General features: G+C 58.0%; 1 protein-coding gene across 3 annotated transcripts in view; it reads right to left on the bottom strand.

Annotated features, from left to right (window-relative positions):
- The window catches only part of LOC127035135 (nuclear receptor subfamily 1 group D member 1-like), a 33,191-nt gene extending 25,115 nt beyond the window's left edge, over positions 1–8,076 (bottom strand). Inside the window, exons 1-2 of one of the 3 annotated variants that reach the window (XM_050924621.1) lie at positions 7,963–8,076; positions 3,577–3,841 (exon numbers count right to left, since the gene is read on the bottom strand). In XM_050924621.1, the coding sequence (XP_050780578.1) occupies positions 3,577–3,592 (16 nt within the window). In that variant the 5' untranslated portion in view covers positions 3,593–3,841; positions 7,963–8,076. Of the gene's footprint in view, positions 1–3,576; positions 4,019–7,900 lie in introns of those variants that run through there. The other 2 variants (XM_050924619.1, XM_050924620.1) reach the window with 2 other exon arrangements.
- Between the last annotated feature and the right edge of the window lie 4,502 nt (positions 8,077–12,578).

Raw genomic sequence — 12,578 nt, forward strand, 5'->3', positions numbered from 1 at the left:
TCAGCTGCCATCTTCCATGAGCTCTCGCTGCCAGTGGGCGAATGGGCATCTCCCATCCCACCTTCTCTAGGTCCCCATCACTGAACTGTCCCTACTGTACTGTCTGAGCACTTTACAATTCTTAACGGATTTAATGCCCCCCACGAAGAAGGGCTGGGCCATCCCCGTTCTACAGATGGGGGAAACTGAGGCACGGGGGGAGGATTAAATGACGCGCCCAAGCTCATCTGGAAAATCGGTGGCAGAGCTGTGCATAGCACCCCTACCAACTCTCTCAAGTGCCACTCCAAGACCATCCTATCTCCTGACAAGCGGAGCCTCCTGGGAAAACAGTACTGTGACCCCGGTGGGTGCAACAGCTGTGACCGGTTGGATAAGCACCTCCCCGGCTGCTGTGGAACCTGTCCAACACCTTGAACTTCACGTGACCCCAAGGAGAAGATTGAGGCCCTTAGCCTCCTAAACAAGATCTGCCTAAGACAGGCTGGTGAGTTCAACACTCACGTTCCAGCTCACCAAAGTTTAATGACCTGGCTGGGGGCTGGGTGCGCACACACTCACACCCGCACACCCACCCTCCTGCATGAGTCACCGGCAATCTTCCCCGATGCGTGATTTACCGGGGAAGCCTCGGGCATGTACAGCTCAGCTGGAGTGAATTACAGTCAGAAGACACAGCCGCCAGCACTGCGCCCTGACCGCCGGGGGAAGGGGGAAAGAGGCAAGAATAGCACACGGGCATGTTTGTGAGCTGCCTCGTGGCCCAAGGGGCCACTGGAGAGCAGGGGCGCTGAGAGCCATTGAACCAAACTGTAAACCCTGGATAGGAGGGAAACCACTTCAAACCAGGTGGTGTGAGTCCCATTGCCCTGGGATGGACTGGACAGACAGACAGAGCGACACGTGGACAGCAAAAGGAGACAGCTAGGATCCTATGGGACACAGAGGGTGCCTCAGAGAGAGATAGATAGAAGGGAGGGAGGGAGAGGGATGTATAAGGAGATGGATGGACAGGTAGATATGGGCAGGGAGGGGGGATGGATTGGGAGATAAATATGGGCAGGGAGGGGGATGGACAAGGGGATGGATGTACAGGTAGATATGGGCAGGGAGGGGGATGGATAAGGGGATGTATATGGGCAGAGAGGGGGGACGGATGGACAGATAGATATGGGCAGGGAGGGGGATGGATAAGGAGATGGATGGACAGGTAGATATGGGCAGGGAGGGGGATGGATAAGGGGATGGATATTGGCAGGGAGGGGGGATGGATGGAGAGGTAGATATGGGCAGGGAGGGGGATGGACAAGGGGATGGATATGGGCAGAGAGGGGGGATGGATGGACAGATAGATATGGGCAGGGAGGGGGATGGATAAGGGGATGGATATGGGCAGGCAGGGGGGATGGATCGGCAGGTAGATATGGGCAGAGAGGGGGATGGATAAGGGGATGGATATGAGCAGGGATGGGGGATGGATGGACAGATAGATATGGGGAGGGGCCGGAGAAAATTGTGATTTTTGGGGGGAAAATTCATGGCCGCATTCCTTCACATAAATCTGCTGTCGTATCCCCCTGCGCTGCTTCGATTTACTCCAGTGGCTGCAGACTTTTCCCTCCTCTCCCACTTTCTCCCACTTGTTGCCCACCTGGCACCGGCTCAGTCGCTGGATGTGTGCAGTTCCCTGCATACCCCTATTTGACAGCCACGAGGGGCCTTCGATAGGACAGGATGTTACTAAGATGACGTCAAAACGCAAAACAACCCAGCGTGATGTCACCACATGGCACAGTGACCTCAAAGGACCAATGTGACCCAAATGTGACATCATGACAAGCACTGGTGTGACATCATCAAGATGCCAACGTGAGCTGGTGTGTTGTCACCCATGGCACAGTGGTCTCAAAGCACTGCCTCGAAACACCGACACGACCTGAGTGTGACATCACTGGGCAGCACGGTGACATCCTCAAGATGCCAACGCACCCTGGCGTGACATCAAGACACCAGTGTGACCCATCGTGATATCGCCACACCGCATGGTGACGTTGCAAGATGCCACAATGGCATAATGTCCAAATGCCATCGCGTGGATCCCCCTCAGCCCACTGAAGCAATGCCAAGACCCGCAAAGGCTGCGGCGCTAGGCACCAACAAACCAAGCACACACTTGGGGTGGCACAATTTCAGGGGTGGCATTCCGGACACTTCGGCAGTTGCGCTCCCTGAGGTATTTTTTATTTTTCCTTTGGCAGTGCGCTCTCGGAGGGGTTTGGCTTTTTTTGCTTGGGGCGGAAAAAAACCTAGAGCCAGCCCTGGGCGATCCCAGAAATGAGCATGAGGTGCCCGCGGCTGGTAACATGGCATCTGGGTTGGGGGCCTTAATGGGAGAGATTTTGAGTTTCAGAGGGGCCCATTATACCTTAATTACCTCAATTGCTTCCCTCGTCCCCCCACCCCCCAGTGCTGCAAGCGGCTTAGAAGTGATTTACACAGGAGGATCAAACACAGGAAGAGGGGTTCCCTGTCCCAGAGGGGAGGGAGTTCCTGTGCCTCTGGCACACAGGGAGAAAAGCCCCCATGTGAACTCTGTTTACAAGCCACAGGGCAGAAGCGTTCGCTAAGGGGCTAGTGGTGGGGCAGGGGTAGAACTGCATTGTATTATCCCCACTTCCCATGGGCATATCCTGCCCTCGATCAATGCCAGTGCCAATCTGGAGTCGCGCCACCCACATCAGTCATGGAAATGAGAGTGGTGACAGCCCCCCCCCACTATCTCAAGCACCCGCTTGAAATCCCAACCCGAACCTCAGTCGACCCCAAACTCCCCATTAATAGGTCAATGCCATACCTCCCACGTCACTCACCCAATTCCCAGCTAGCCAGCATCTCTTGCCACCCTCCCGAGAGCCGGGCCATGTCTGGAGGGACCTGGCATCACACACCTTGGCTGGTGCTGATCCCATGGTGGGAAATCACTGGAGACCGGTTAGAAGAGGATTGCAGGCTCTCTCCCATCAAACAGAATGCACCGCCGATCCCCATCCTCCCTCCGCCTCCATCCATCTATGGAACCATTCACCCCCCTCCCCAGGCTCAGCACCTCCCCTGGAACCCACCCTCAGGGCCCCCCCCAAACGAAGCCTCCCCCCCACGTTTAACCTTTTGTGCTTTTCAGCTGTGCAAAAGGAAAAAAAAAGAAAGATATTGCCAGTTTACAAATTCCAGCCTCTGAAAACTCCACCTGCCTCTTCCCCCCACCCCCCTCGCAAGTGGGTTTTGTGGGGAGAAGGGAAATAAAGCAAAGGTGGTGGGGGATTCTGATTTATTTGTCTGTCCTGTTCCCCACCCCTGAGCTGCAGCAGAGATAAAGTAGCTTATTTGTCAGCTAGCCCATTCTGGAAGCTGCAAGAGACTCCTTGAAATAAATACAGCACCGATGAGCTCCCCAGGTGCGTCAGCTTTTGTCTGCAACACTCCCCCCCACCCCAATGCCAAACAAATCCCGGCTCCCTACGGCAATCCATGCCCGTGATGCTTAAGAGTTTGCAGATCAGAAAGCTGTTCTCTTACCAGGACTGTTATCCATGGTGATCTCTGTCTTGCTTGTCCTTAATTTCACCCTTTCGGAGAGGCAGGCAGGAGTGTCGGGGGCTGTGTGTGGAGGGGGGGTTGTCTTTGGCCACCCAGCTTTCTCCTCCGCTGCTCCTTCGGGTGTATTCACTCCTGAGCCGCCAGCTGCCCAAATGCCTTTAGATTCCAGAAGGCAGCCCCGGTGATGGTCTTTGCTTCCACGTGTTTCTAAGTGGGGCTGCTCAGGTTGGCGATTTCTCTGTATCTATGTGGGTGAGGGTTGCTTGTTCACTCAGGGATTAGCGAGCGCTTGGTTCCTAGCCAGGAGGGGAGCGGAGGAGTCGGGCGCTGGCATGCCTTCGCAGACAGCTCATGTGCTGACGGCATGTGACACAGCCCCAGCCATGCCCCACTGACACACATTTCAGACAAGGAGAAAGGGGTGAGCTCAGCTCTGCGGAGCACATGGGTAAGGGGAGGAGCTGGGGGCGAGTAAACATGTCTCCCCGGAGCGCGGAGTGAGCTCACGCTGCAGCACACCCCGCGCCAGGCTCGCCAGCCGGCCTTGTTGGCTCAGGCCCAGCTGGGGCGCGGAGAGGCGGCCTTTCCCGGCCTGGGTCACCTCCCATGTCCCCTGGCTTCCCCCTCCCGGGGCAGGTCTGGCGGGGGATCCAGGGGTGACTAGATTTCAGAAGAAGGATCGGCTTAGCCTGGCACAGGTTGGGGAGGGTCCCCGGCCAGCCCTGCCTCCGGCACCGAACTTCTGGGTGAGCTGGAGGGAAAACTTGACCGAAGGACACCACGGGAGGGCGAATCTTCACGACCCTGCGGTGAACCGAATCCAGCCCTGCCAGCTAGGCCGCTCCTGGCCTGTGGTTAATTACCCACTCCGGGAAAAGCCGGCCGATCGGAAGCAATGATGGCTGGGGGAGGGGATTACCCCCGCCCCGCTCCCCCATCTCTGCCAGGTTCCCATTTGTGTGTCTACAGGCTACACCCCCTCGTCATCCTCCCACTGGCCCAGCCCCATTTGGAGCACCAGCCCCAAAGCTGGCAACTAGATTCGCCCCTCCCCCCAATTCATCCCCCTGCCCCTGTTCTTCCCCTCCCCTCCGATTCGCCCCTCCCCAATTCATCCCCCTCCCCCACCCATTCACTCTCCCCCCAGTTCATCTCCCTCCCCTGCCGATTCACCCTCCTTCTGTCCTCCCTAATCCCCCACCTATTCACCCCTTCCCCTGCTCTCCCCCTCCCCCCAGTTCATCCCCCTCCCCTGCTGATTCACCCCTCCCCCTTCTTCCCTCTCCCTCCACCTATTCACACCTCCCCTCAATTCATTCCCCTCCCCCATCAATTCACCACTCCCCTGCCAAGTCACCCCCTCCCTAGCAGATTGATTCCCTTCCCCAAACTATTCACCCCTCCCCCCAGTTATCACCCTCGCCCACTGATTCACCCCCTTCCTCCATGATCCCCTCTCCCCAGCTATTCACTTATCCCCAATTCATTTCCCCTCCCCTACCGATTCGTCCCCTCCCCCCCAATTCACCCCTCCCCCCCCTGCGCCCCTCTCCCTCCTCATGTTTACCTCTCCCCTCTGTTCTCCCCTCTCCTCCCTTGGCATCTCACCCAGGCGTTTTCCAAAGGGGGCAGGAGTGTCCTGTGCCAAGCACCCCCGGAGGGTGGGGTGGGGAGAGTGGAAGAAAGAGGGGATGGAGAGAAGGAAGGAGAAATGGAGAGAGGCAGAAATGGAGCCCGTGTGTTGGGGGAATGGAAGAGGAGGACCCGAGGGTGGGGAGGGTTAGAAATGAGGGGGAGGGGAGAGGTAGGGTGGGGGGTGGGGAAGGGGCTACTGAATGTGAGAAGAGGGCAATCAGAAAAGAGAAAGGCTATGGGAAAGGGAGGACATTTCTGAAGTGTGGGGAACTGGGAAACTGATGGAACGAGACGCGGGAGCGGAACCCGGAATGAATCGGGGGTGTGCCAGGGGCAAGGATGTGGGGGGAGAGCGTCTCTTCTCTGTCGCCCCCTGGCCTCACCTGAGCAAAGACAGGACATGAGGGGCGGGGCATAGAGACCCCAATGCAGATGGGTCATGAGGGGCGGGGCCTACAGACCCCCAACAAAGGGACATGAGGGGCGGGGCTTAGAGACCCCCAATGAAGTTGGATCACAGGGGGTGCGGCTTAGAGATCCCAACAAAGACAGGACACAAGGAGTGGAACTTAGAGACCCCGACAAAGATGGGCCATGGAGGCGGGGCTTAGAGACCCCAACAGATAGGACAGGAGAGGGAGGCTCAGGGACCCTAATGAGCCACATGCCCTGGCCAGGAAGCTCCAGAGCACTGCCCCTCACTGGGCCAACACCACGATTGTAAAGTAGCCTCAGGTTACAGGTGCCCAAATGGACCCAACCAGAGCCTGACTTGAACCCCGGACCTTATGCAGCAAAAAAGCCTTTGAGCTGAAGGAGCAGCCACCTCCCAGTCTGGCTAGCAAAGGGAGCTCTGTGGCTGGAGGGGGGCTGTATAGGAGCAGAGGATTACCCCAGAGTTCAGAGTGTGGAGGGAACCCTGACACCATCTGTTTAAAAAAAAGCTGGGATGGTAGAAATTCCCTCACGTGCAACTGCGAGGGGTCCCCAAGATCTGGGGCCCACGTCTTCAGCTCCCCAGCACAAACCCTACGGGTAAGACACACACCTTGCCAGTGGGTTACCCAGCTCTCCACTAGGCAGCACTAGAATGTGAGGTCTCATCCCTGCCTCTAGGAGGGGAGTGTGGGCTAGTGGCTACAGACAAGCCCGCTGCAGAAATTTGGCCCGTCTCTTCGCAAAGGCAGCGTGGCTGTCTTGTATTAGAGATCAGGGTTCTATTTAAGCAAGCTCAGTTAACAGATCTGTAGCAAGGAGTGGGTAGAATTGAATTATACTTGCTTGGGACCAATGTTGGGGGGGTCTGAGATCTTGCTTTATGGGAAGAGATTTGGGGCTCACAGATATAGACAGCGCTGAGTGGAAGCCAAGAGCTTAGACCTCATCAGCACCGGGTTCCCAACTCAGTGCACATTCCCCACGCTACAGGGTAACTCAGGAGGTGGGGCTGGTCTCTGCCCAGTGAAAGTCCCCCTGGCATTGCAATGCTGTGGCATAGTTTGAGGAGGAGGGGGTCTGCTGAGTGGCTTCCTTCCCTCTCCCCACTCAACCTGCTTTAATCCCTGCCTGTCCAGCATTGCAGCAATAAGACAGTGATGCTAAGGGGTGTGAGCTCCTCGGGAAGGGGGGCAGGGTGTGAGGCTGAGTTAATGAGGGCTATGTCCTGCAGTGCTCTCAATGATTGGGGGGGGCGGATTCCTCCGCCTAACGCTGCGTGGAACCAGCAGAGACACTGCGGCTACTGCCTTCCAAGCCACAGTAGCCCTGGGGGCTCCCCTTCTGCGCAAAGAACAGCTGGCGATCTTGCAACTGATCCTCTCGCACTGTGCCGCCCAGAACCCAGTCAGGAGGACAGCAAGCCACCATAGAGATGTGATCCTTGGCACATGAGGACAAAGTGGGGGTGTCCCCACAATCCAGATCCCTCCCCCTACTCAGTGGAACCCCCTGAATCCCACCAGGGCACAATGACCCCCACGGAGATGTGATTTTTGGCACACAGGGGCTAAGGGGGGGTCCCCACAATCCAGATCCCTGTCCCCCTACACAGTGGAACCCCCTGAACCCTGCCCAGAGCACAGGAGGGAGGCAACTGGGGGATTCCCCAGCTCCATATCTCTCCCAGGCCAGTCGAGAGAAATTTGGGGCACTGGTACGTCTTGTTCACTGGGGCCCCACACATTTCGCCTCAGTCACAGACATTATGGGAGATCCCATAAGCTTGGGCCCCCAGAGCCCCCTTCTCATCAGCCCTGTCCCTTCCCCCACACACACATGCAGCAGAACCCCTCAGCCTCCCGAGCCACAGATCCATCGAGTATTGTTAAAGATCAGTATCAAACATATGTGACCCGGGCAACAGATGGGTGCCTGGTGCCCCCCCACTTCCCAGTGGGGTGAGGGGGTCACCCAGCAGGTGCTGATCCGATCCATCCTGGGAGATTCATCTCTAATCGCCCTTGGCAGTCTGGGTGTGCCGCTCCCGCAGGCCCACGCTGACCCAGATTCCAGCCCCGATCTGTTACACCGCAGGCTGCCTGCCAACCCTCTCCCTGCAGGTGAGTGGGAGATGTGGGGGTTGCACACAGGGCTCTTCTCCCCAAGATCAGGTCCATGGCCCCCCCATGGAGGCCCCAGCACAGGACTGAACTGCACTTTGGGGGCTCACCGTCGCACAGGGGGGCCCGGTTCACCCTCCGTCGCTGCCCGAATCGACCTTAGGAGCGTCACGTGAAGTGCACCGGAGACCCAGCTGCCCGGCCTCCTCGTGGGATCGCCCGGCCCAGCGACAGGAGCCGGGCACCAGCTGTTCCTGCCCCTCGGGACAACCCAGGCCCCCGCTAATTCCTGGAGGCCCTGGCACGGTTCTGTGAGGCGAAGATTAATGCGATTAAGGCATGTGCAGAGGGGGAGGGGCACAGCGTGACTTCCTGGTAGCACATGGACCGGGACAATGTGAGCATGGCTCACCCCAGATAAAGGGGGTGGGCAGCGGGGGTGTGGCTAGGGGGTAAGTGGGGAAACACACGGGCCAGCTGTAAAGCACTCCCAAGACATCCCACAGTGCAAGGGAAGAAAAAGCCGGGGGTGGGGAGGCATGAGCTAATCTGGGGACCTTCCCCCGCGGTTCAGCCATCCATGTTCCCACACTCTCCCGAGCCGTATCACTACTTCAGTGCAAGCGTAACGCTGACAGATGCTGGTCGTCAGGATTGAACCGGGGATCCATGAGCCTTAGGGCAAGAGCCAAAAGCCAGGCGGCTCTTAGCCAAAGCTGTAGCAGACGCCTCAATCGCCGGACGGTCGAAGTGCCACTGTAGCCAGACAGAGCGCCACACCAGGCAGGCATGGGTTACATAAGCCCCTGTGCAAGTTGCCCCTCTGCTTGTGCAACTACCCCAGCCCCTGTGTAACTACCCCTGTGCTCATGCAATTGTCTTAGGCCTTTGTGCAACTATCTCTGTGCCTGTGCAAATGCCCTAGCCCACGTGCAGCTACCCCTGTGGTCATGAAAATACCCCCCCACACACACTTGTGCAAATACCTGTGTGCTCATGCCGATACTCCTGTGCTCAAGAATATGCCTCTTCCTCCAGGCAAATACCCCTCCACGTGGGCAAATATCTCACCCACTGCAACCACCCCTGTGCTCAAGAATATGCCTCTGTCCCTGTGCAACTACCACAACCCCCATGCAACTACCCCTGTACTTGTGCAAATACCCAGCACCTGTGCAAATACCCATGTGCATGTGCAGATACCCCTGTGCTCAAGAATGTACCTATTCCTCCAGGCAAATATCCCTCCATGTGTGCAAATACCCCACCCTGTGCAACCACCCTCATGCTCAAGAATATGCATCTGTCCCTGTGCAACTACTCCAACACCCATGCAACTACCCCTGTGCTTGTGCAAATACCCAGCACCCGTGCAAATACCCCTGTGCTCGTGCAAATACCTCTGCCACTATGCTGGTCCACCGCCTCAGGCAAGTGGCACGGCCCATTGGGATTATCTCTGTCTCTGCACAAATGGCTTGCTCCCTTACCTCCTGTCTCAGGGGCTACCCCACCGTCCTCTGAGTGCCTCTGGAGTGGTTGCGTTATCACCTGTCCTCAGAGAACCAGGGGAGTCAATGCCCAGAGTCTCACCTCGTCCCTGCTTCCTGGGAGTCAGCCCCAGCAACCTACGCACTGTGCCCCCGGCCCTGATTCAGCTCCCTGCTCCTCATCCTGCCACCTTCGCTGCTGTGCTGGCATCGTTGGGGCAGCTCTCAGCCCAGGCTCCTGTTTGGGAGGCTTGAGCAGCAGCAAACCGGGGCCCTAGGTCCTTACTCCAGCACTCAGCAGCTCTGGGTATCTGCGTGACAGGGGCTGGGACCTCTGGGCTCAGGTCCCACAATTTCCCCTGTATAATCAGAATACTGGTTCTGGTCCAGCATACAAGGGCTGGGTAATGGGACCAAGCTGGGAAAAGAGCCCAGAACTGGACACCCAGGTCTGTGCTCTAACCACTAGACTTTACCACTCTCCTCATTCAAGAGGCAGCTAGGGGATATAGCTCCTACTGAAGCCTTGGGGACCAGCTGAAACTCCACGGGTTGTGTCAGGCTGACAGCAATGCCCCAGTGCGGCACTGCTGCTGGGAAGCTCACAGCGCTGGTGTCCTGGCTGGGCACTGCTGTGGGGAAGCTCACAGCACTGGGGTTCATGGCTGGGCACTGCTTTGGGGAAGCTCACAGCACTGGTGTCCTGGCTGGGCACTGCTTCAGGGAAGCTCACAGCGCTGGGGTTCATGGTTGGGCACTGCTTCAGGGAAGCTCACAGCGCTAGTGTCCTGGCTGGGCATTGCTTCAGGGAAGCTCACAGCACTGGTGTCCTGGCTGGGCACTGCTTCAGGGAAGCTCACAGCACTGGTGTCCTGGCTGGGCACTGCTTTGGGGAAGCTCACAGCATTGGCTACTAGTCCTGCAAATGGACCCCACTGCAGAGCTTCAGGGATTTCTGGGGACACAGCTCCCTCACTTTCCCTTGTCCCAGGCCTTGGTGTGAGCCCCTGTGGTCTCCGACCCTCCCAGTGAATGTTCCCCAGCTCTGTGGGCACATCAGCTGGTGGGAGCAGGGTGAGAGGCCAGCCAGGCTGCAGGGATGTGTCCAAAGTGCTGGTGTCCTGGCCTGCACAGTCCCTTCGGCCCTGCTCATGGCAGGTAAGTCACGGTGTGGGGGGGACCCCGGTAACTTACCGCAGCAGAGCCGCGGTTGCAGCGGAGATGGGGCGGTCCCCCCGGGTCTGCGAATCCAGCAGCATCTGGAGAGACCCGAGCGCTGGTCACTTGGTGGTGAGCCGGGTTCCAGGCCTCCGACAAGTGGAGCAGGAAAGGGGGTGGCACCCGTGGCAGGGAGGGGGGCAACAGGCCAGGCACCTGCAGGGGGGGCAAGGGTGGCAGCAGGGGAGGTAGGGAGGGTGGCAACAGCTCACACAACAGGAGGCGCGGCAGCAGGCGGGGCAGGGAGAGGGGCAGCAGGGGCGGCAGCAAGGGGGCGGGTAACAGGTGGGGCAGCGGTAACAGATGGGGCAATACATAGGGCAGGGAGGGGGGGCAGCAGGCAGAGCTGCACATGGGGGAAGAGAGGGCACAGAGCACTTGGGGTAATTGCAGGGAAGGGAGACAGCAGAGATCCTGGGGAAGATGCTCCTGGGCTGCCCAACCAAGCTCTGCAACCGAATAGCTGCACCCGGCAAGAAAGCCCCGTGGTTCACGGGCCCTGCCCCCTCTCACCATATTCCAGGTCACGGGTCCTGCCGCAAAGTGGCCTTGGCTGTATTTATAGCTCCATAAGGCCAAGCACGCTTGGCTCCTAAAGCCAGCTGAGCCCTGCACGGGGCCTGGGCTCACCAGGCTGCTCTGTGCCCACACTCAGTCTCCAAGGAACCCAGCTGTGGGGCAGGGGAAATCCCCCCGCCCCCTGCAAGGCAGACCTTGGCCCAAGGGAGTGGCACGTAGACCCCCGCCCCCCATAGGAGCTTGGAAATTGATTTCCAGGAGCATGATGGCAACCTGGGAGCTGGACACTTTGAAAGGCTATAGGTCAGACTGGTGCTGGAAAGGGAGTTTGGACCAGTGGTTAGAGCGGGGGTGGAGAAGACAATATTCTTCTGTTGCTAGCTCTGGGAAGAGGGTGGGGTAGTGGGTTACATTACAGGGACAAGGAGATAGCTAGGACTCCTGGGTTCGATGGAGTTCTGTTACTGATTTACTAGGTGACCCTGAGCAAGTCAGGGCCCTGCTCTGTGCCTCAGTTTCCCCTTCTGTAAGATGAGGACGGTGTTCCCCATTTCCATTTACACTGGGCTTTGAGGTCCCTGGAGGTAGAGTGCTAGATCTGTGCTCTGAGCCTGCTCGCGCCAGGCAATTTTCCAGTCACGGCTCTGAGCACGGCGGGTGGAGACCTCCGGGATCCACAGAGCCCCCACAGCATGGGACAGGTCCCAGCACCCACTGCTCCATCGGCTCAGAGTGCAGAGCTGTGAGGGCCCCAGGGGATTGGGAATTAAATGTAGGGGGGCTCTCAGTCCCATTGCTAGTGAGACATGGTACCCCCAGGCAGCAGCTCAGGCATACCGATCCGGGGGTGGGGTGTTATTGGAGCGGGGATGGGGGGCTGAAAGAAAGAGAGAAATACCAGATATGGTTCACGTGTGTGTGGCATGTGGAATGGGGGGAGCTATTGGATGGGGTGCGTGTGTGCGCACACGTGCAGATGTGCCATCGCTGCCCCCTATTGGATGGAATTTATACGACCTGCTTTTCTGTGGCATAGCCCCCTATGCTACTAATAGCCAGTGGTGATTCCCCTTCAGCTCAGCGGGAGGGGCTTGTGGACTGGGAGGAGCTGAGTTATAGTGCCAGGTGGCCACAGCTCCATTAAAAAGGCTAGGGCTACACTAGGAGGGGTTCTCCAGTACAGCTATCCCAGCAAGCCCTCCGAGTGTGGACACAGCTTATACCAGCTTCCCAAGTGGAATAAGTTACCCCAGCAAGAGCACTGCTTTGCCGGCGTAGCTGTGTCTACACTAGAGCTTTGGCCAGTACAGAGATGTCCCAGAAATAATCATCCCCTAACTGCTCCATGGGCAAACGTGACCAGGGGGTCCCGGCCTGCGATTCCTGCTGGCACGCTCCGTAGGTGAGCTGCAAAGGTTGGCATGGCAGAGAGCTCGGCACAGAGTCCACCAGGTCAAGCTGCCCCCACAATGCCCGCTCAAGACAGCCATAGTGAGCAGACCCCACAAACCTAGAATCAAATGTTACAGGGGGTTAGGTTTGCCGCAGCAGAAAGCTGTGG

Source organism: Gopherus flavomarginatus, chromosome 16 (genome assembly GCF_025201925.1).
Source record: "Gopherus flavomarginatus isolate rGopFla2 chromosome 16, rGopFla2.mat.asm, whole genome shotgun sequence".
Classification (NCBI taxonomy): Eukaryota; Metazoa; Chordata; order Testudines; family Testudinidae; genus Gopherus; species Gopherus flavomarginatus.